Here is a 22,449-nt window from a genome sequence, read left to right as displayed (position 1 = left end):
AAAAACAAGAGAAACGCAACACATTATGTACCTGAAATATCCGACTTACTTAAAGTATTTAATCAAAATCAGATAAATGCTGCTCAAATTCTAGGAGAAAAATGTACTTTCAGAACAAATATGTAGAAAATACAGCTATTTATTTCTCGAGGTGTGTGAAACGTTCATCTTATTTAGCGTGATTCGTGAAGCACGTACCCCATTCACGCGAATTGTGAATGCAATTGTTTATTCTCCGCCCTTCGTTAAACAAAGACACTGTACCCGATGATACGAGATTTTCAGAATATTCTTAAAATGCCTACTATCAGTGAGATAATAATATACTATAATTTGTGTATTGATGATTTAGCTTCCAGCGTACTGTGGTCATTCCCCTCCCCAATTGGACTTTCAAGACTGGGCCTAAATTAAAACATATCAGTTTACTTGGGATCACAGCAAAATATGTTCAAATATAAGAAGTACTGATCTCATTGTAATAACAATATATATAAAAACAGTAAGTAAAAATCAATCACCGTAAAGGAGATATAATAACATTTTTCATGTTGATTACTGTGGTATTATCTAATCTACAACTTTGGACTCTAATCATCCATGCGTGTAAATTATTATCCACACATCAATTTGAGCATTTCTTTAGCCTGGCAGACCCCCGCGTCAGATATTTCTGCCGTTGCCACTTTCAACGTCTTCCCCTTGTTCAGTGCTGCTATCGCCCTTTCCTTTTTCCAGTGCGGTGTCCTTCTTAACGGTTTCTGTGAAGATATAACGGAATGATATCAAAAGACAATGTGTAATAATGTATTAAACATAACTGGGTAAAGGGAACAGCATGTCTGACTAAAAAATTAAGAGAAAGCATCAGGATTGAGAATTACAAGAACGCATGTAGCCTACCATTACAACAGACATGGAGAATGTAATAAAATCAAAGACTTGGTAATTTATCAACACACATTGATAATCAATTATTAAAAATGAAAATAAATGAATATTATGAAAATAACAAAAGGAATAAAACCACTTACTGTCTTCATCCTCTCTTTTTTCCTGTACTGTCTTCATCTTCTCGTTTTTCCTGTACTGTGTTCATCCTCTCGTTTTTCCTGTACATATACTTTGTACTCTGTCTCTGTGCATGGCTATATATACCTTCACACCACACCACATCCTCCCCTTTATAGTTGCAATTTAATATTCGTTGTTTAGGGGTGGTCGGCTCATGTCTTAGTTAAACTAACTCTTATCAAAATAACGCGATCCAGAAATGGGCCCCTGGGGACGTGTGCTTTGACAGCGCCCCTTGTTAAAAGCTTTGAGATTGTTTTTGGGACGTTAGAGTTTAGATTGAAGTATAAAAGTCCCTTAGATGCGTTATCGGGTGCTTGTGAAGAGATGACAACGGTGATAGAATGTGTCCGTCTTATAATTCTGATTCGAATTATGTTAGATAACTATTTATTGCCGTATTCAATATTATCGACTGTTGTTTCACTTCAGTATGATGTGAGAGAGGTGTCTCGTCTCTATATGTGTTTGATCTGAAGGGCCGACTGTACGAGATACACATAGTGCGGCTGGGGAAACGAAAAAAGGGGGATTCGACTTGTTTCAGAAAGCCCTTTTCGGTCAACAAGTGACCTTCATCAGCTGCAGAGTCCTGAAAAAAAGAGGGGGGCTGTGCTTAAACAAAGAAGTGAGGAACCAAAACACTTGGTTTAAGCCTTCATCACCGCGGCTGGAGAGAGGTTACATAAAAGATTATATAGCTTATTGGCCACCATGCTGCTTGTTATACCCACCTCAGCTCATGAGTCATCTCTCGACCATCGTGTTTCAATGGTACTTCATGTGAAAACTGTGTTAATTACTGGTAGCAATCCCCATACAAATACAACCGAATCCGGCTGTCATCTAAAGCAGGCCTGTCCTTCTCTGCCAAAGCCCAGAACTTATAAACAAAATATCCGTTTTTGACTCGCGGCGAATTACTTTTTTTCATGTGAAAAATGAATTTATATGAAGAAATCAGTATATTGCGATATGCTACATTTTCACTGCACATTAAACGTGTAAAAGTGACACACGATGCACGTTTAATGTGCAGTGATTCTTCACTTACGTGGTTTAACCACCTTCTCTTCGTCACCCACTATGAGCAACATATCATCATCAATATAGAAAAGTACTCCTGTTATATACGTATTACGGCACATATCATACTGATAATGTTTGCTATATATCAGCATATTTATCGCTGCTTAACCTTGCAAAATAACAATGGTCTTATAGTTATTCAGTTTTTCAAGCAAGGTTTTTTTATGGCAGCTAGTTTAGAACTAAGGGTTTACTAATGGTTCTAGACATGGTCTGTCGAGCGAAATTTTATCGTGGGATGTACTACGATCAGTTGTGGGGCAATACTTATTCATCAAATAAAAAAAATCTGATGCATCTCCAGTCAACATTGGTATTAAAGTATTTTTGTTTTTGTCTTTTAGCTAGATGAAATATTGAAGGTAACCGTGACGTGCATCGTTGTTAGTCGGGCTTTGTTGAAATTTTCCCGGCCACCAGCGCATAGAGTGACACATCTTTATCCTTTTTTGTTTGTTCTCCGCTCAGTGTTGATTTAATATTAGAACGTTTAACGGGCACCCGCTGGTTTTTCCAACTCCCTTATTAATTAAAGATTGGCTGCACCACTGCACACGCTGATTCAATGCATAAGCACGTCCATCAGTGTAATAAACTTAAGATCTATATATACTGCCGCAGTCTAAATCGCGAACGACTAAAGAATCTTCATTAATACACCTTATTATTTGAAAAAATAAAAATTAAAAATACACTGACTGTGTATCATGATTTCAGTGAAATGATTTTTACTCAGGAGACACCTTAAAACGTATCCTATAAAATCCAGATTGTAAGCGCAAGTGTGATAAACAATTTCTATAGTACAAGCGACAAGCTAAATGCTAGTCAGTTATGTTGCTGCAACCAGAGTTGCATATCCAAGGCCGCGGCCAAACTTTTAATAATCAAACAGCATGGCCTTTGACCAAGTCGTATTAATTATGATTCATTGCAATTTTATGGAAATAATGATCATGCTTTAAAAATAGACTTTGATATCGCTTCTAAGCAATCGGTATTAATTTTAAATGTTTTTTTGAGACGACTGTGAATTGGACTGGATTTGATAGATCAAATAAAACTTTTAGGGATAAATCAGCAAAGAGAAATGAAATGATGAATAACAAAATATGATAAGCCCTCGGGGGAAGCTTCCTCAGGAGAGATGTTTTTATGATCGGGATGATTACGCCTTTCGACAGTATATACATGTAGCGCACCTAAGATAATAAAATAAAATTTTGAAAGGAATTAACAATATAAATCTCTCAGTTCCATTGAAATCTCGTGTTCTTAAATGTCAGTCACAATCCAATGACGACCGTCACATAATACCAAGGCAGGACCCCTGCGGAAAAACGTTGTTCAGTCGGGAAGAAAGACGAACGAGATTACGCCTGTTGAAAGGCCGTGTAAAAGAGAAAGGGGTACTCCTGCGCGGAAAAACGTTATTCAGTCGCGCGTTGTAAAGGCAAGCTTGCACTGTTCTGACGTCATTCCGAGGAGGCTGAAAAATCGGAAAGTTTTGTTTTTGTGCTGTGAGATAGGCGGCCATCTTGATAATTCAATATAGAAGCTACATATACACCGTTTTCAGTATTGTACATTTTTCTGAGAAAACTGTAAAAATTAAGTCTTCTATGACGATTTGCATCAAATTGCTAATTGTAATTGAAATGTTCATCCATTGTTGGTTCAAACGCAAAAGCAGAATAGAAACACAGCCGATGAATGTGACTCAACCCATTTTTTCACTTACACCAGATCATTACATTACTGACATTAGTCAAAATGTGTATATGCCTTTTTCAGAATGATAGAGCATTCTTGTGTACTATTATTAGGTGTCACAACACAATGGATCAAATAGACACACACTGAGATACATTTAAGTGCCATTTCACGAGAGAATCAACCAAATCAGCCAAAAATCGGCAAGGTGGGGGTCAACAGATTCAACCCAAATTTTCTGTGTTTGATAACTGTTACAAAAGATGTTGAAAGCACACTTTAAAAAAATTCTGAAAATTCTGGAAAAAATAGATATTGCCATCTGAAATTTGGGGGTCCTGACCACACAAAATATCGTAACAAAAGTAGTGGAAGTTTGCTTGTAAATTCCATGAAGGATTTGATATTCCAGCCTTAACTATTCCCTTTTTCTAAGGATCCATGCCAAGACCTTCCGGATGATATGTGACTAAATTGTCAATCACGTTGCTATAGTAACGAAATTGGCCCGTGAAAAGAGGGTACAAAATCAAGGTAAAAAATCAGTACTCGCCGATTGGCAAATTTAGCCTAACACGGCGTCAAATTTGAATAAAATAAGGCAATTTTTGAACAGTTAAGGACTTGAGCTTTGTAATTACGCAATAAAAAATACTGCACCTCGTCAGGATACGTTGGGGTGGACGTCTAGAATGAGGGATATGAGGGGTGAGTTATACAGTGATTCCGGTCGATAGTGCCGTTCAAATGCGTCTCATCTTTATAAATCGTACTTTTTTGTTTATATGAACATAATAGAAAATATTCTTAAAGTTTTTTCCGAATTATAAAGGTTATTGTAACGATTAGAGGATAAAGAAAATATTTCGAAACTTTCGTTTATGACTCTGCGTCATTGACCCCAAAATGTACACAACATGGCGGAAGGAGGCGGACTTAGATGTGAGATAGCGAATATTCCTGGTGCAGAAAGTATACCGTGCGGACTCAGCATTCCATACAATACCACAGGAGGTGTGTTTTGCTTAGGGAGTGTACCAGAGACGTTAAAAACCACTTAAAAACCTGAAAGTGCTTCATGTCCAGAAACAAGCTAAAGGAGTTTATTCAGGCTCGGCCATTTCGACTTTGACCCAACTACTCAACTTAACAATATGTCCAGCACACAGGTTTCGTTTAGGGACGAACTGGACTACGTCCAAAAAGTCCCAGCACCCACATCAAAGGGAAAGGGAAACCCTCTTCTTACAAAGCAATTGGCTTCGAGATTTCCAAGGAGCTGAAACTAGATTTTGGTGTGTTGGTCCAGTAGGGTCATGTAAGTATAATGGCTATGTCAGCTACATGTAATTGTAGTTTTCCAACAATGGAAAAACCATAACAAATTTTATAACCAGTTTATATATACACTCTCCAATGATAGGAGATCGTTTAGCTTAATTTTTTATACGAAATTATTGAGAAATGGAACATTTTTATTAGAGCAACTCACTTGCATGTATTCAATGATTGTTTGTGCACATACATATATATATGTATATTATGAAACAACTTTTTATTAATATTGTAGAAATTTAAATAGTATATTTGACTTATACTTATTTGAAAGGTGATACCATTCTTTTTTCAGCTCTGTAAAAGGTGTAAAGAGAAAGAGACTGCCCGTCACAGGTACGTCTCGATAGTCTGAAGGTCCCCTTGTCACCATGAGAAGTATACAGCAACTAAACATACAACTGTGGCTTCTATGTCTAAACTTTCTTCAGCCCAAGAAGAAACTGATGTAAGTTATAATATCATTTCCATGCAAAGTTTTAGCAATACTGTAATTATAAAGGTGCACACTACTGATATAACTATATATCAATTCCTCCACTGTTCTCATATTAAAGTAGAGATTTTGTAAATCACTCAGTCTGTTTTTACATTGTTAAAGTATCGAGTTAATTTGTAAATCAGGACTTTGAGGTTTGTGACCATTAGATGGTTTATTGAAGATTTGATATGAAAAGCTTCTTTTATTTAGGCACACCAATTCTTTTTTCACCTCTCCCATTATTAAGGTTACAATAACCAAAGAACCTCTGTTTTCAGCGTGCAAGGTTAGACATGCCAGTGTCAGGCAGCAGCAGCAGCTCACAAAGTAGTGGGAGGACAGACCTTGTAGCTTCTTGGGCCTCTACACCTGTAAAGCCAGGATCTGGGGAATTTGAATAATTTTCTTGTTCGTGGTGGGTTTGAACCAGCTATAGGTCAACTTAAGTCTAGCTATGACACTGCTGCCCCAAGAACGAGAAGGTATTACAAACAGAAAGCAAGAGAAGGCATCAACTTGGTTCTGAATTGTTTGTCACCTGGTCAGGAAGAAGCTGTATGGAGAGATATTCAGAAAGCAGATGAGGAAAGCAGTACCATTAACACACTGATAGCCTGTTATGAAAGTGCAGATTCAAGAACAACTAAACACATAAATCTGCTACTTTATATATATTTGTGCAAGACGTTTTTAGTCTAATAAAAGGTTGTACAGTGTATTTTTTTGGTGCTTTTTTTTTAATTTTCAAAATTACAATAAAATATATATCATTATCTTTAAGCAATCTGATTTTCTTTGAATGAGAAATGGAAATGAATAAAAACAGGTATCATGCACCTGAAATGAGTGCTTCAATAATAATTTTTAAAAATGAAAAGTAACATAAAAAGTACCACCTTGCTCCAAAGATAAAAATGTAATAGTTTACAATGGATACACTGTAGAGCATTATGTATATTTTTAAAGGGGATGCTGACATTGCATGCTTATATAACATTCTGCATCAGCCATATGGCTTGTTCCCAATGAAATATTATCTCACATAGGTCGATCCAACTCCACAGATAAACAGATTTTAAAAACATGAAAAATAACCAATGATTTGCTGAACACTCAGTTATGCATCCTTGTTTAACAGTTTCTTCTTTGTTTTTTATTCATCCTTTCTTATGAGACTTATGGGGAGCAATTTTTGTTCACATTTGTCCTCTCCTGCTTGTGCTGAACAAAGAAGCCTGTCTGTTCAGATAAAGCTGGTATTATTATGGACAAAATGTTGGAGCACAGTGATAGTACCCAACAACATCTAAACTAATATTTCTCCAAAGCTATCCATGTTAGTTTTCAGCTGGCAGACAGATTTATCTAGCAGAAATATAACTGCAACCCAGTTCTAACTGGCTTTCTCCACTCAGTTAATCTGAAAAACAAAATGAAAATATAATTTTATATATATATCCTTGCTTATAATTTTCTGGAAACTATAAAATTTACCCAGATGAAAGGCTTTTTATTAGCAGGGTCCTATCTAGCTATGATAAAATCCACATTTCAAGCTCTAGAATTATCACAACAAACATCAATGATATTGAAACAAACATTGATTGGAATACTAAACAACAATATTTTTCAAAGAGAAACGCATATAATAAGCAGAATGAAGGTTTTTTTTTTTTTTTCAGTAAAACTAATAAGACATATAAAGGATGATGAATCTAAGGCATGGCACAGAATCTTATTTACCTCATACCCTAGGCCTAGTGAGTAGGGCAAACAAATCTTTGAAATCTAGACACCAGTCGCTTGGTTAGCAAAGGGTTTTCCTTTCTTTGTGTGAAGTGGGTGTTGGCACTCTCTGGATTGAGTCTATTCCGTCCCTAGTCGAAATATACCGTTAGGCTCAGTAGCTCACACTCGGAGCGTCTGAAGAATGTGCTCCCTATCATCCCTGATTTGACCCTGGACGCGAAGCACATTCAGATTTCGTAAATGATTCTCAACATGTCTGGTTCACTCCCGAAGCAAGATACAACTCGTCTGATATTTGTAGACAGGTTTAAGTCCGCATGCTCCCTTTTCTGCATCAAAAATATTGTCTTCTCACACCGACGTCCACATCTTTCCGCCATGTTGATTGTGAGGAAGCACGCAGAGTTATGGACGTAAGTTTCGAACTATTTTCTTGGTCTTGAAACCAATTACAACGACGCTAATCATTCGGAAAACTATTTAGAGTATTGTCATTTGTGTTAACATAAGCAAAAAGTACGATTAATAAAAACCAGGCGTATTTCAACAGTACCATAGAAATGAACAACCGCGTAACTCACCGCTCACACCCCTCATTCTAGACGTCCACCCCAACGTATCCTGACGAGGTGCAGTATTTTTTATTGCGTAATTACAAAGCTCAAGTCCTTAACTGTTCAAAAATTGCCTTATTTTATTCAAATTTGACGCCGTGTTAGGCTAAATTTGCCAATCGGCGAGTGCTGATTTTTTACCTTGATTTTGTACCCTCTTTTCACGGGCCAATTTCGTTACTATAGCAACGTGATTGACAATTTAGTCACATATCATCCGAAAGGTCTTTGCATGGATCCTTAGAAAAAGGGAATAGTTACGACTGAAATGTCAAATCCTTCATGGAATTTACAAGCAAACTTCCACTACTTTTGTTACGATATTTTGTGTGGTCAGGACCCCCAAATTTCAGATGGCAATATCTATTTTTTCCAGAATTTTCAGAATTTTTTTAAAGTGTGCTTTCAACATCTTTTGTAACAGTTATCAAACACAGAAAATTTGGGTTGAATCTGTTGACCCCCACCTTGCCGCTATTTGGTTGATTCTCTCGTGAAATGGCACTTAATATATTATCAAAGTGGTAATTTGAGACAAAAAAAACAGTATATATATATATAAGACATTCTAAAATGACATACATAATGATATATATATATATATATATATATATATATATATATATATATATATATATATATATATATATATATATATATATATATATATCACATTCTGTATGTCAGTTTTGAAGAGAAATAATGACAAGATATTATTTGTTGTAAAATATTGTTATTATGCTTAACTGTATGTAATTTCTAATTTAAAAAATATATTTCAGTGTACCACCGCCAGGGAGTGACGCAATATCAAGGTAAATATATATTCATAGTAATTGTATTGTATTAATTCTATTTCAAAAGTTGGGCGTCCTTACCATATGGATTGTAAAGGTATTTAAGAAGTCAGATGTGCATATTTATACACTTATATTTTTTTAGAATTTGATGATTTATTTCAGCATGCACATTTCGAACAGCACCCCAGGAACACAGTCAATAAAATGCTTATTTATAGATTTACTCTTCTTTTTAATATTTTTGTTGATATAAATGGTAATTAGATTGAGCTTGAAATAGCGTGGAGTAGAATGCGTACACATAGTTATCAAACATACTGCATCATTTGGAAGATATAAGCGTAAGGTATGCTATCCCCAGTGAAAAAGAAAATGAAATTTTACTGGCTGGAGTCGACATGTTGTATTATCGATCATTCTGAAAAAAAAAAAAAAAAAACAAAGTGTGTGGTGCACTTGGGCAGGATGCAGTTGTAGCTCCCACATTTGTCAACCACTGTTTGGTGACATCCATGTCTATGCTAACTTTATACATTCTTCCTATATGGAAAAGGGAAAAACATCAAAATGTGTGCATTTGAAAGAGGTGTGGGAGGTCTTGTCCATGTATTGGTTAATTGTCTTTAATGTTTTTATATATGTGTTCATCTAGCATCCACGCCGTTTATTCCTTAACTTACCTTTTTGTGTGTGATTTTAAAAATATATTTTTCAGTGCACCACCGCCAGAAAGCGACTCAACATCAAGGTAAATATATATTTAAAGTAATTGTATTGTATTAATTCCATGTAAAAAGCATACCTAACTGTCAGTCACCATCATCAGAGAGTAAATGACTAGGGTCATTTCACCTGGAATGAAAATCCAGGTCAATTGCCTATAATCACTGATGATGGTGACTGACAGTCACAGAAATATTGGAGGTAATACCCACATATTCTGCAAGCTCTTGATAAAAAGAAAAAACAATAATTTGAATTGATACACACAGAGCTAATGAAACTGTTCTCTCAAAAATGTCTTTGTATGCTTTATACATTCTGCTTATATGGCAAAAGAAAAAACGTCAAAGATGTGTGTGTGTGTTTGAAAGAGGGAAATTCAATGTAGGGAATATCCCTGATTTCATGTCTACTAACATATCTTTTATATTTTCAGCGACGGTGGTAATGGTTATAAAACAGCTGTTTGGGGTATGTTTACCAATGCAAGAAAGCTCATCAGTAATAGAAATACCACTAGTTGTCCACTGTATGCGTCATACAAGAGCGTAATCATATCTAAGTGCCAGCCATGGTATAAAGCTTCTTTTTGGAGTGATAAATAACGATAAATGACGACATATCAATCCTTTATGTCTCCTCCATCTTAGTGTACCACAAACTTTTATAGTCTCATTCATAGCAAGAAAGAAGGTAACAAGGAATATTGTTTGTTCGTGATTTGGCCAAACCAGGCCGCTTTTATTATATAACCCCTGTATCCTAATCGTTTTAACAATAATAACAATGTAGCAAATTGTTGCCTGTATTAAATGTTATGGCCTTAGGGATAAAAATTATATATCAAATATTCAATGAGACTCATCATCCTAAAAATTATGATGCGACGAGTCAGCAAAAGTTACTATTTACCAACAATTGTGCACAAATATCACTTGTGGGGTTGCAAAGAGGCCAAACTTTCCTTTTATCTGATATGCAAACTTAGAGATTCAAATGTTTCTATTTAGTCCTCAAGTAAATAAGGAAACACGTTACAATTCTAACTCCATAAACAGTGCATGAGATGTTCTAAATCATTTACATAGTGGCCCTATTTGTACAACTGACTGCATAGGGTATATTTGACTTCCATTCATTGTAACATATGTGGTTCCATTAGATGAATGATTTTGAAAGTAAAATGTCCTAATGTTCCTTTGTTTCTTTATTTCTAGTTATTCCGATCGTGGCACTTATCATCATAGCGATATTATCGTATTTCTGTAAGTAAACTTCTGTAGCATGTCAAAGGATAGTTTATGAAAAATGTTGATGACTAACCCAACTGCAGATAATTTGATCTTTCATACATATTTCTGTTTATTTCCCACATTTTGAAACCATGTTTAGCCAGTTTGTTGATTGTTTGGTCATAGCAGGAAGGATATGAAATGTTACATAACTAATTTTCCAACGTCCAAATGCTGTTCAATCATATTAAACTTTCATAAACCAAAATGTTAAAAAGGGGTAGAGTGAGGAAATCATTCTAAATAACCTGTTTTAATGGTTATTACATCATTGTACAGTTGAAGGGATTTCTACACATATATTAAGTAATGGAAGTTACGCATCATTGACCCACGCCCTATTAAATTGTGCTCAAAGGCCAAATGAAGACGAATTTAAACCATTTTAGGAAAAAAATGAAGTCGGATAGATTCGCATAATGTGAGTTGAGAATAGGGGTCTTGGATATTTTTGATAAATTTCATCTTCATTACAAATGTTTATTAATCGTTTGAGAGAGTATTCAGTGATATAAACACCAACTGTAGGGGATTTTGTTTAATTTTCGAAAACAGGGGGTAGGGAAAGGAAATCGTTAATATCAAAGTGTCTTGGTAGGTAAAACGTGACATTGATATATACATATGTATAATTTTATTGCGGAAAGATTGTTCTAGGATCAAGGCAGCACTATTTTAAAACAAATACGGCGAACAAGGCAGTGGGTATATACAACGATACATACAACTTGACATATTTTGCATTTAAGTTTATAATCAGCTTTGGATCAGTGCTACTCATTATTTATATAATATTTAAACCAATTACAATACTTTATTCTCTCATCACTATGATTGCATATGTACATGTTTTCTTTTTTGTTCTAGTGTGGAAAGAAAGAAAGAAAGGTTAGTGCAATCCCTTTTTTCATGCAGTATAATATTTTGAACATATGAAGTATGGCCAGCTTGCTAAACTGTCATTTAAGGAACCAGTATATTTTTTATTATAGAATATGTTTGAGTGACTGTTTTAATTATCAAGAAGAACAACAACCATGAGTATGAATCAATTATTTCTTAAAATGACGTGGTAAAGCAAAACGTCTTAATCTCAACCTCAGACAATTTTGGACTAGCCGGATAATTTGCCTCAATTAATATCATGCGGTATGGATATTATCCTCTTTTTTGGATAAGTAACAACTGAAACCTGAGGTATCCTCTCTGTTTGAGGGAAAATGTTTTGCCTGTTTTAAAAAAATAATGTTTTATGGCGTTGTAGGTGTGGTGAGTCTTTTATATATGATTATTTTTATAATGATTCGGGTTTTTTCTGTCAACAGTGAAACCATGAATGAATTGTAGCATATAATTGCACCGTCAATGACTAATATTTGTGGCAACGTCATGTTAACCATATAGCATGGTTTGTGTTCATCATTATTGCCCTTGATTTTACTTTGTTTCACTATTACAGTGTTGTAAACAATTACAAGTTTATATTATATCATTATCTTAATATGAATATGAACACTTTTCTCTTGTTAAAGGTGCTAATGCGAACGGTGCTCCTTCACCCAAAGGTAAGTATCCCTCTTTGATTAATGAAAAGGGTTTGGAATCACTAGCACTAGCAATACTATATTATGAATAATTTAATTCACTTCTGATAAAGCCAATTCAGTAGTACATACTACCCCTTTAAGTGGCAAATCTTGGACAGGCAGTGTTAAACCTGCAATATACAATAAACTTAACACATCGCCAGGAACCAAAATCATATTTTTGTTTGTATGGCATGTATGTTTGTATATTTGTATATTATGACACTCACAGGTGTGGCAAATGAGATACAGTTGTATTTGATTACCTGTGATTTGTAAAATATGTTTAATGTTTAAAGAAAAGGTTTGTAGATTGATTTAGAAAAATCCTAATTTGGATGTTTGCGCTTCATTTAGAGAAAAAGGACCAATGGAAAGTTATCAAAAGGTGAAATTTTCCCGAGGTTTACTGAAATATTATTAAGATAAATAGATTTTTGTGAGACAAAGATCCGGTTGATACTTCAATGGTTCTCAAGAACGGCATAACGAATCAACATAACACAAAAACAAAAATCTTTGAAAGTTTAAGGCATTTGGATATATGAAAGGACTTTAGTAGAGTTTAAAAACTTTACTTTACTCACTGTGGAAAGATTTTTTTGATGGGGTTTTAATTAATGCACTTTATTTTTCTTTTCTTTAAGGGGGTAACTCGACCAGGGGAGAGCCATCTAAAGGTGAGTAGTCCCAGCGTTTGTTTACGAGGCGGTAACGATTATAAAAACAGACCCACCAAATATTCAAATCATCCGTAACAACCGTTTACAATTTGAAATATAGATACAATGCGCGTGGAACTTTCAGTGCTAAGACTACAACTGTGACAACTGGTCCTTGCAGTGTAGCCTTTGCAATATATAATTTTAAATGCTGTTTATCAGTACATTGTAATCAATTGCAATTTTATATGTATATCATCATCGTAACTTGAATATCAGCACATTTTTATTTCTTAAAGGTGGTGATATGTATGATCCAGACCGAGGTACGTACTCCCCTTTGTTCAATGAAAAACGTTAAAGAGATGTGTGTAGAAAAATAAACGGCATGCGTTATGTTGTATATCGTCAGTGGTCTTGTGGGGGGGGGGGGTACATGACTTTATAATTTAAAAAATGTGTGTGGCTTGAATTTCAATTTGAGCTCTGAACCACTTGTTGGCATGTTAGTATGTAATATAACGTAAGGTGTTTGGAAATATGAAACTAGGCGAGTTTATCAAACTTAACTTTATGGAACCAAAATACTATACTTATCTATACATATCAATGGACATATCATCAATGCACTTTATTTTATTTCTTTAAGGGGTCACTTCGACTGCAAATGCTAAAGGTAATTATTCACCTTGTTTTAAAAGACATGTAGAAAAAAGTTGGAGGCCATTTTAATATTTGTGATTAAATAGACATTTGTTTAGAGCGTAGTGTGTGTGTGTTTTGTACACGACATGTAATGGATGTCTACGTTCACAATGTCTCTTCTCCAGTTATATTTAACATATGAGATAAAGGATGATGTATTAAAATAATGTTTTTCATCAAACTATTTCTGGCGCAATTATCTTTTTGAAACACGACATTATCTTTAGTAGATAATTCAAATTCTGGAACCATTTTATTTGGAAGGGTTATCATACATGCACTTAGATTTCGTTTCTTTAAGGGGATAGCTCTAACAGTAAAGAGCCACCTGAAGGTTAGTAAATTCATCGTTGATTAAAGTAGGCGACACGAATATAAAAAATAAATCACCAAACACCCCTAGCGTCCTCAATAGTGGTCTTGTATTTGGCAACCATGTTTCAAACGAGTAGCAACCTAAAATATCCGTAGTGCAATTATCTGTTATCGCTCGCATAATCCTTTCAACGCGCGCAACTTTCACTACAACAACCATTACTGCTAGTACTACTGCAATACATGTCCTTTATCTTAAGTATTAAAAAGTATTACGTAAAATTTAAAGCATTTATGATACATACCCACGCTACGCTGTCAAATTTTGTTTTCAGATTATCAATATTTTATTTTTACGGTCATGCGTTAAGAAGAATAATATAAAACCTTCTAGAATTTGTTTCAGAATATTGTTGTCTACATCTCAAGACAAGTGACAACTCCACATATAAACATGATAATTTAACCATATATTTTTTCACATATTTATGGGGTAAGCTTAAATTGTAATATGTTAAAACGCCTTTGAGTTTTTTATTTTACAGACCAGAAATACTCGGAGGAAGTGTCGGGTGAGGGACCAGATACACCCAAAGAAAGCATGTGGTGTTAACTTGAACTAGATATAATCGAAGACATGGCGTCACACTTCAGAGACTATGTGCTACTATCCATAATTGTGATTTAGAGACATCTGATGTTCCAAGTACCATCATTTCAACCAGATATTATGCCCACACCAGTGTTTAACAACAGTATAAGCAATATATTTTAGGCATGTCAGGTTACAAACCACACAAATGTATAACAAATGGTGCATATATTTAAACTAGATTTCTAAAGATTTAAATATTTTATCTTCCGTTATACCTATATTATTGGGTAAATATGATATATGTAAAATAGTGTAATGTAAATAATAGCCATAATACTTGCGGAACATACATCACAATTATTACATGAAGTACATAATTACTTGAGTATTTGTTAATACATCTCCGATACATTTTCTGGGTTGCATTACGAGTGTCAAATGCAGTGTTATACTGTTCCTTCAGTTCCTTTACATATGGGGTACAAAGCCATTGTTTACTATAGGGCCTGATAAAATAATACCGTTTTTTTATTACTTATTTTTTTTTATTTCTGCTGTTAGCTGCGAGAATACAAGACACATTACTTCTGTTTTAGAATTATTTATTATTGCGCCATTCAAAAGGATAAGTATGACCTTTTTACTGATATTGTGCACTAGCTTACCAGTATGTGGAAATTAGCATTTTGCAGACTGCATTTGCCCCTATAAAACAAATAAATAGTAAAATATTATAATACTAAAAGAAACAAAAATAGCAATAAAAAATAATAATAGCAATAAAACCACATATACAGATATGCACCATCATGACACATACATATCCAGAATTTCATAATCAGTAAAAAATGACAATCTTTTTACCGAGTCAACTGCTCACAGCACTGATCGTGCGCTAGTATGATAGTAAAAGTATTGTATACATGACTAAGATATAGATATCAATTATGCACTAGTCTGTTTCCTCCTGCGTAAAGTACGACTTAATATTTATAGTCATTATTCATAAGCATAGACTTCACAAAGTGGAAAATAGAGGGCTTTAGCCAAATATGCTATGACAAACATAATTTAATCAAAATTACGTACGATTTATGATCTCTATAAAGAACTAAGTCATTTACGTTATATAGTGTTAAATGAATATTTATTCGTGTTTATATTATTTCCTAACCAAGTGGCTGGTGTCACACCAAGGAAAACACTTTCAAGTCATTGTACTTAGGAATTTTAGTTTTTACATGCAGTAAGCGCCATCTTGTCTGGTGTTAAAGGGACAAAAAAGAGGATTAAAAACGCCTTTTTAGTGCATGGATTGCTTCTTTTTTAACTTATCTGAGAACAATTGCTATGGGTAAAGCATAAAATGGCAGGTAAATGGCCTTAATCAATATCGAAAAAAAGAATCATATTCACCGTCCACTTTCGAACCCCGGGCGTCAGCCATCTTGACACAGTTTGAAATAACGCGGCTTCTCGACTCAAATACGAGATGTAAACAATGCAGATAGCATGTCGTTTCGAAGGTGAACGTGGACGTGAAGGAGAAGAGGAATTGCTCACCGAATCTTTGCAGGTAAGCGAGTTATATTTACCAAAAGTACTTTCAAATGGGAAGATGGCAGTGGAAATCAAAATATCTGACAGAGGAAGTTAAAAAGCGTACGGTAGATAACTGCTAATAATTAACGTTTCCTCGGGTAACGCACTCGCAGCCAAATCACTCGCACTGGGTACGTACTACTAGTTATATGAAGCGAGATAGTGCACTTTACCCCTGAGGTGTATAGTTCTGTAAAGCAGGAGGAATACCCTTTTCTGCTCAACGTGGTCATCTACCAGTACTTACAGACTAACCTCACACCATATTCTCGCAGGGGAATCCCATGAGATATACAATGTAACCCGAGTACTAGTGGGGTTAGGGGGTGTTCTTTGTACGACACGTAACTACGTTAACTTATTTGTAAATTTAATAATATTGTCAATGAATATGATTATAAGGAATGAATTTTTTAGCCTTTCAGAGGAGGAATTGGGTGATACACCCCTTCAAGCACGAGTGGAGAGATCAGGTATGTTAATAATTTTAGCAGTACAGCAGGTAACAGGGGCGGATCCAGGATTATTTGAAGGGGGGGGGGGGGGGGGTTCGCGGATGCAAAGCCGCCCCCCCCCCCCCCTTTAGTTGCCGCGGAGCTCTGGGCCCGCTTAAAATTTTTGGTATTTTAGAGGGCTAACAGTGCCATTTGGTATGGTTTAGCACTATACTGTAGTAAATTAGCTAGTCAAAATTCTTATCCCAAGTTGGAAATATTAGTGTGATTTTTTTTTACATCAGTTCTTTGAAACCATGTGTAATTATGTTATTTCTTCTTGTGGCCTTCATGATCTAATGCAGCTACAGATATTTAAATTATTATTATTATTTTTTTTTTTTTGCCATAATCAGACTTGCTTCTTTATTTAAAGCTGATTATCATGTAGTGATCATGCCCTCTAATTTGTTGATTTTTGTTAAAGAATAGTGCTATTATGATAATATCAATACATTTTTTCTTTATAACCATTTTATGAAATTCTACTATTACAGTGCCTCAAGTTTTATCTGGAAAACTCATACCAGGAAGCACTCCAATCTTACAATACTGCATCACTTCAATGTCGGCGGGACAAGTTGTGTAAAAGACTGCTACAAAAAATTTGCATTGATGACCACATGATCCACCACCTTTTACCAAAACCGAGTGAAAGGTTTTATATTATAATGCCCATGTACATGTATTTAAAGTGACAAGACTGAGATCAGCGAGAGCCTCAAGGACTTTATTTTCTGGGCATTGTCAACTCTTCAATAGTTTTATAATTTTGCCACATACATCCAAAGATTCAATTCTAATGCAATTCTTGAAAACTTTTTTAGAATATAATTTAATGTCGAACATGTTTTTATAAGAACTAGACCTTTAGTAAATTAACAATATGTATTATCCAACTGTTATTATTAATTAACATATTGTTATGTACAAAGCATAAGCTGCAGTAACAATGTAGCATTAACTGGGTAGAGATTATGAATGAAATAAAAGTTCAAATATTGAAACATCTTTTATTTATATTTGGAAAAAATACAAGAATAAACAAAGTTTGCTACATAAGTTTGGAATTTGGCCAAATCATCTTTATTATTACCTGTCACATGTAATGAATAAGACATATACAGATTTTGGAAGCTAGAATGCATAATTATTTTCATACTTATTAATGCTCTCTTTATAAAGAAGCCTTCCATTCAAGCATTCACAAACTTTCACATTGTGCAGTACACATTTTAGTATGGTAACATTTTTGAGAGAGAGACTTATTAACAGCCGGGCTATCATGTTAAGAGTCTGATGTACATGCAGACCCATGAGCATTGTAGATCAACAAATTATCCCCCTCTCTGTCAGTGTGTTGACTCATGTGAGCTGACACAAAAGTCTCAATGCAAAGGGATGTGTCATAACAAGGGACTAACCCGACTTACACAAACATAAATTGTTTCATCGGTAAGATATTCACATACTTTTCCAAGATGTGCAGGGAATAAATAGAAAGCTTTAAATATTTCTTTTAAAAATACAGGCATGGCTTCCCTGCATGAATTCTAAATGATGGCTGAGTGGAGAATTGAATACAGGCACAAGTGTTCACTCAATCCATTCTGTAGGTCTTAAAAGAAATGACATACAGTCATTTGCCAAATACAGAATTTTATGCTGTAACAAAGTCTCAAAACTCCGCAACTGGTGATCTTACAAAATCTGACCACACACTGGTTTAAAATCATGTTGAAGTCACAATATGCCACCAGTACCATATTCCATAATACATTTGATGCCATTTAGATTTATGAAGTAAATGCTGGACCAAAATGGTTTCTTCTCAATATCAGGCATATGACTTAGGTTTGGGAGGAAAGACCACCTTGACTTCCAATCTGTCTGCATTATAGCATAAATGCCAGTGCTAGATGGTTTGAAGTCAACAGATTATGCTTTTGTCACAGTGGCAAGATGAGTTCACTTAATATATCCTGTAAGCAGCACTTGAAAGTCAGGAAAAGTCTCTCACTATCCAACTCATCCCCGCTTTGGACCCTCAAGAAAAGTTCCTCGTATTTTGGTGGAGAGCCATGGAGTTCCTCTTCCATGTAAAAAACTCTTCTTCAGGACATCATACTGGCAGTTGCTCATAACCTTAAGGTCTAAAAAAGCAAATCAAAATAATAATAATAATAATAATTTATTAAGATTGCAACCCAGTGGGTTGAAGTTGTACATAGTGTTAAGAAAATTATAATGAAAATAAAGTGAATATTTGCTTGAATAAAACTGAGTTAAAAGACTGCTAATTGAACTTTAAAATTATTGTACTTAGGATAAAAGACAACATAATACTATTGGAAATTTAAAAGTGCATACAAAATAAAAGAGCATCAGAATATGTCGGTCTTAAATTGTGGCACTTTGTTACTATTGTTTGATCTTAAAAGACGATTGGATTGATCAATAAAGATGTGATTCAGTTTGTCAGAGGATTCAGTTTTTTTGTAAAAGAAAGTTTTGCACAGATCTCTTCGTTTATCTAAAGTACACATATTTGCCAGTTTCAGGGTTTCATCATAGTGTAGGTCAGGGAAAATAATCTTCAAAGCACGAGTTTGGTCAGTCTCTTAGAGTTTGCATTGCTCTATAGTTAGTCCTGGATGCCACACAGGGCAGGCATATTCTAGAATTGAGTGCACAATACTTTGGTAAAGCTTAGCTCGTTTCAGTTGACGGAGGAAATAGAGTCTTGCATTATGTTTACATTATGTGTCGCCAATTTGGAAAAAAAATTGATAAAAGAGAAATCATGCACCTATAATGCCTAATATATGAGGAGTGAATATCAGCTTATTAAAATTCTGCTTACTCTAAAGACATGTTTTAGTCCCATGTTGGATCATCAGGATCCTTTAATTCCCTCTTCTTCAGCATCTTCCTCCTCTTCCATCTGCACTTCTTCCAGGTCAGGCATCCCATAGGAAAAAGTTACCTTGATACTGCAACCAAAAAAAAGCAACAGTACATAAAATAAGATAATCAAGTTTGAGAAAACTCATGTAAAAACATAACTGAAATAAGTATAAAACTCAACTGAAATAAGTATAAATGCCATTTTTCTCAATATGATCACCTTAAATTATCTAGACTGTCATCTTCAACTGCACTATATTAACTACAACTTAATTTTGAAGTTTTTTGATCACTTCATATTGGTTTAATCTCCGAAATACTGGTTCGACTCTAAAGTTAAAACTGTATGATCTAAATTATTACTCTGGACTATTTAATACATTAGAGAGATGTACCAAACATAAACATGCAATATCCCCTTTCTGATTTATTTATTTTTAATGTAAAAAGGAGACAAATTGTCTTTAAAATATAAAATCAAAATACTACTCAAAGATATTTTCAATTATAGTTGACATGCCATTTAACAATGAGTTAAACTTAGATACAATAACAGCTTCTGCACATTCATTTTGGGATTTAGATGCCTAAAGAAATAGCATCTTGGTCATATGTCTTAATTACTGTGGTATGCCTAGATGTTAGAGGCACAAGAAATGTGCCCTCGGTAAGTCAAAAATTCGCCCTGGTCATTGTAATGTACATGTAATGAGACTAGTATCTCCCACCATGTCAGTTTTTATTTAAACTTTCTTTGCTCTATAAACTAACCCAAACCCTGTCAGAGTCGACATATGAGCACACTTGCAATTTCTGTCATCGATACCACTCATACCAGTATTAGTTACAATTTCATGGCATATTTTGACAGACGAGCCTGACAATCGTTAAGAAATACAACGAACACACGTAAATAAGCATTAATATCTGAGCTTAATAAATATTTTTACTGGTGTCTTATCTCAAACATAATTGTAAATGGTACTCACAAATCCAGTAAATACTTCGCGGCCAGACGATCCTTCGTATCCATGGCCATCCATGCAAGCAGGTTTTCATCTGCCTTCTTCCTCGCCGGTGTTTATTGTTTGCCTGTCGTACATTTGCTGATACACTGTTTTAGGCGCATTTTATTTTTCTGGTGTTGACTTTTGTAAAGGGTGTTTCCTTTTTCTTTTTGTTATCTTTCTTCCCTTCTTCGATGGAGTCTCAACTAATTCAGCCATTCCATGTGCTTTCCCGGCAGCTTGAACTAGTTTTAACTAGGTCGCAATACGAGAATCTCGCGATGTCCGGAAGTCTAGAGAGCTCAATGATGAAAATGGAGGTGGTTGTTGGTAAACCTCCGCTTAAGCGGAGGTTTTCTTTTTATTGTATTTTCCAAAAATGTTACAGAGCGATGGCGAGTGCCGGGAATGATAGATTAAAGGTTGGTAAATCGCGGAAAAGTAGTGTTAACCTCGGGATAAATCAGGATAAATCAATTTTGGCGCGAAAATCCTCTTTTGTGTCCTTTTAAGTGATGTTGTGTTTACCTCAATCATTGCATATTTATCTTTCTGGGTTGTTGAGCGTTCCGACAAGGATTGGCATTATTTGTTTTTATTGTTAATAAAAGTTTCAACATGTTCAAAAACTGAAATTATTGTTAACGTACATTTGTTAAAATATTCTGTTACGCAATCACAGGACTGGTCTAGAGAGCGCAAATTTTACTCTGTGAAAGAAAACTTAAGGTTATTCATTTCTCCATAGTAGCAAATAATATCACATATAAAAATGCCTAAAGAAAATGATAAAGTGACTTTACCGATAATGCAAATGTTGAAAACATAAATGCATAACTTAAAATACCCAAAAGCTCTTAAAAATTATAATGAAATGCAATAACTTGCTATGCATAGTCCTCTTTCTACTTCCTACACTGCATATATAATAGAACATATTGCGCATGCTTCATGAAAATGTTTTGTTTTTTTTTTGTTTTGTTTTGTTTTTTTTTTTTTTTTTTTTTGTTGTTTTTTTTTTTTTTTTTTGTGAATAAATATTTACAATGAGAATGAAAAAATATGCCTTTCAAACAAATTTAATTTTGCAATATTTGCTAAACTGTGATATTTTCTATTAATATGTTAATGTTCAGTTTTTATTCCGCACACGTACTTTTTATACTGCCTCTGCTACTACTGTGCATGATGTTGTTGTGGATGGCTTTGTAACAGCAGTCCTGGGGCCGGTTTCACAAAGCAGTAGTTAGTTAGAACAACTAACTACTGAACTACCTCGCTAACGAGCAAACTTAGCGATTTTCGAGGGGTGTTTCACGAAGCAGTCGTTAACTCATCGCTACGTTCAGTCGTAAAGTTCGGTCGTTAGTTCTCTCGTTACTCACCGTAGTGTCGAAACCGTCTGCCGCAAGTGGAACTCTTGCGTAAAAGTGTTACGAAAGCACCAACTCTCCAATTTTTGGTGGCTGAAAATGCATAAGTACGTCTGCTTTGAGGTCGTCGTAAAGGATCTCCACCACCTTTTTGCCGCTCTTTTTGTCACAGCTAGGCGCAACCTCTCGTAAATTGCATCATCGTGTGTATATTCTAATAGATGCTGCCTTTCATGAAAACGTCGTAGTCTACGTTGCCGTTTGGCGGTACGGACAGCAAGAAAAGTAGCCACCATATTGTTTACAAAGACAAACAACAGACAACGGTAACTA

At 34.8% G+C, this 22,449-nt stretch overlaps 1 protein-coding gene and 4 long non-coding RNA genes across 5 annotated transcripts in view; 3 read left to right on the top strand and 2 right to left on the bottom strand.

Annotated features, from left to right (window-relative positions):
- LOC147759972 (uncharacterized) overlaps positions 1-14,751 on the top strand; it is a 35,060-nt gene extending 20,309 nt beyond the window's left edge. Inside the window, exons 5-13 of the mRNA XM_086995634.1 lie at positions 8,838-8,870; positions 9,571-9,603; positions 10,015-10,049; positions 10,796-10,843; positions 11,738-11,758; positions 12,403-12,435; positions 13,104-13,136; positions 13,768-13,794; positions 14,684-14,751. Of these exons, the coding sequence (XP_086851760.1) occupies positions 8,838-8,870; positions 9,571-9,603; positions 10,015-10,049; positions 10,796-10,843; positions 11,738-11,758; positions 12,403-12,435; positions 13,104-13,136; positions 13,768-13,794; positions 14,684-14,751 (331 nt within the window). The remainder of the gene's footprint in view (positions 1-8,837; positions 8,871-9,570; positions 9,604-10,014; positions 10,050-10,795; positions 10,844-11,737; positions 11,759-12,402; positions 12,436-13,103; positions 13,137-13,767; positions 13,795-14,683) is intronic.
- Positions 4,592-6,222, top strand: LOC147759974 (uncharacterized). The gene is made up of 3 exons (XR_015331177.1): positions 4,592-5,194; positions 5,507-5,659; positions 5,971-6,222. It is a non-coding gene; the product is annotated as an uncharacterized LOC147759974 (long non-coding RNA).
- Positions 6,234-8,276, bottom strand: LOC147759973 (uncharacterized). The gene is made up of 2 exons (XR_015331178.1): positions 7,436-8,276; positions 6,234-7,112 (listed from the first exon to the last, which is right to left on the bottom strand). It is a non-coding gene; the product is annotated as an uncharacterized LOC147759973 (long non-coding RNA).
- A 110-nt stretch (positions 14,752-14,861) lies between the features above and the next one.
- LOC147759971 (uncharacterized) lies at positions 14,862-17,836 on the top strand. The gene is made up of 3 exons (XR_015331167.1): positions 14,862-16,309; positions 16,753-16,808; positions 17,327-17,836. It is a non-coding gene; the product is annotated as an uncharacterized LOC147759971 (long non-coding RNA).
- Positions 17,837-20,978, bottom strand: LOC147759970 (uncharacterized). Its single transcript, XR_015331166.1, has 3 exons — positions 20,726-20,978; positions 19,693-19,822; positions 17,837-18,982 (listed from the first exon to the last, which is right to left on the bottom strand). It is a non-coding gene; the product is annotated as an uncharacterized LOC147759970 (long non-coding RNA).
- Between the last annotated feature and the right edge of the window lie 1,471 nt (positions 20,979-22,449).

The sequence above is a fragment of the Lingula anatina genome, chromosome 9 (assembly GCF_051362555.1).
Source record: "Lingula anatina isolate TDL-2025a chromosome 9, LinAna3.0, whole genome shotgun sequence".
Classification (NCBI taxonomy): domain Eukaryota; kingdom Metazoa; phylum Brachiopoda; class Lingulata; order Lingulida; family Lingulidae; genus Lingula; species Lingula anatina.
This window is presented reverse-complemented; position numbering and strand designations above follow the sequence as displayed.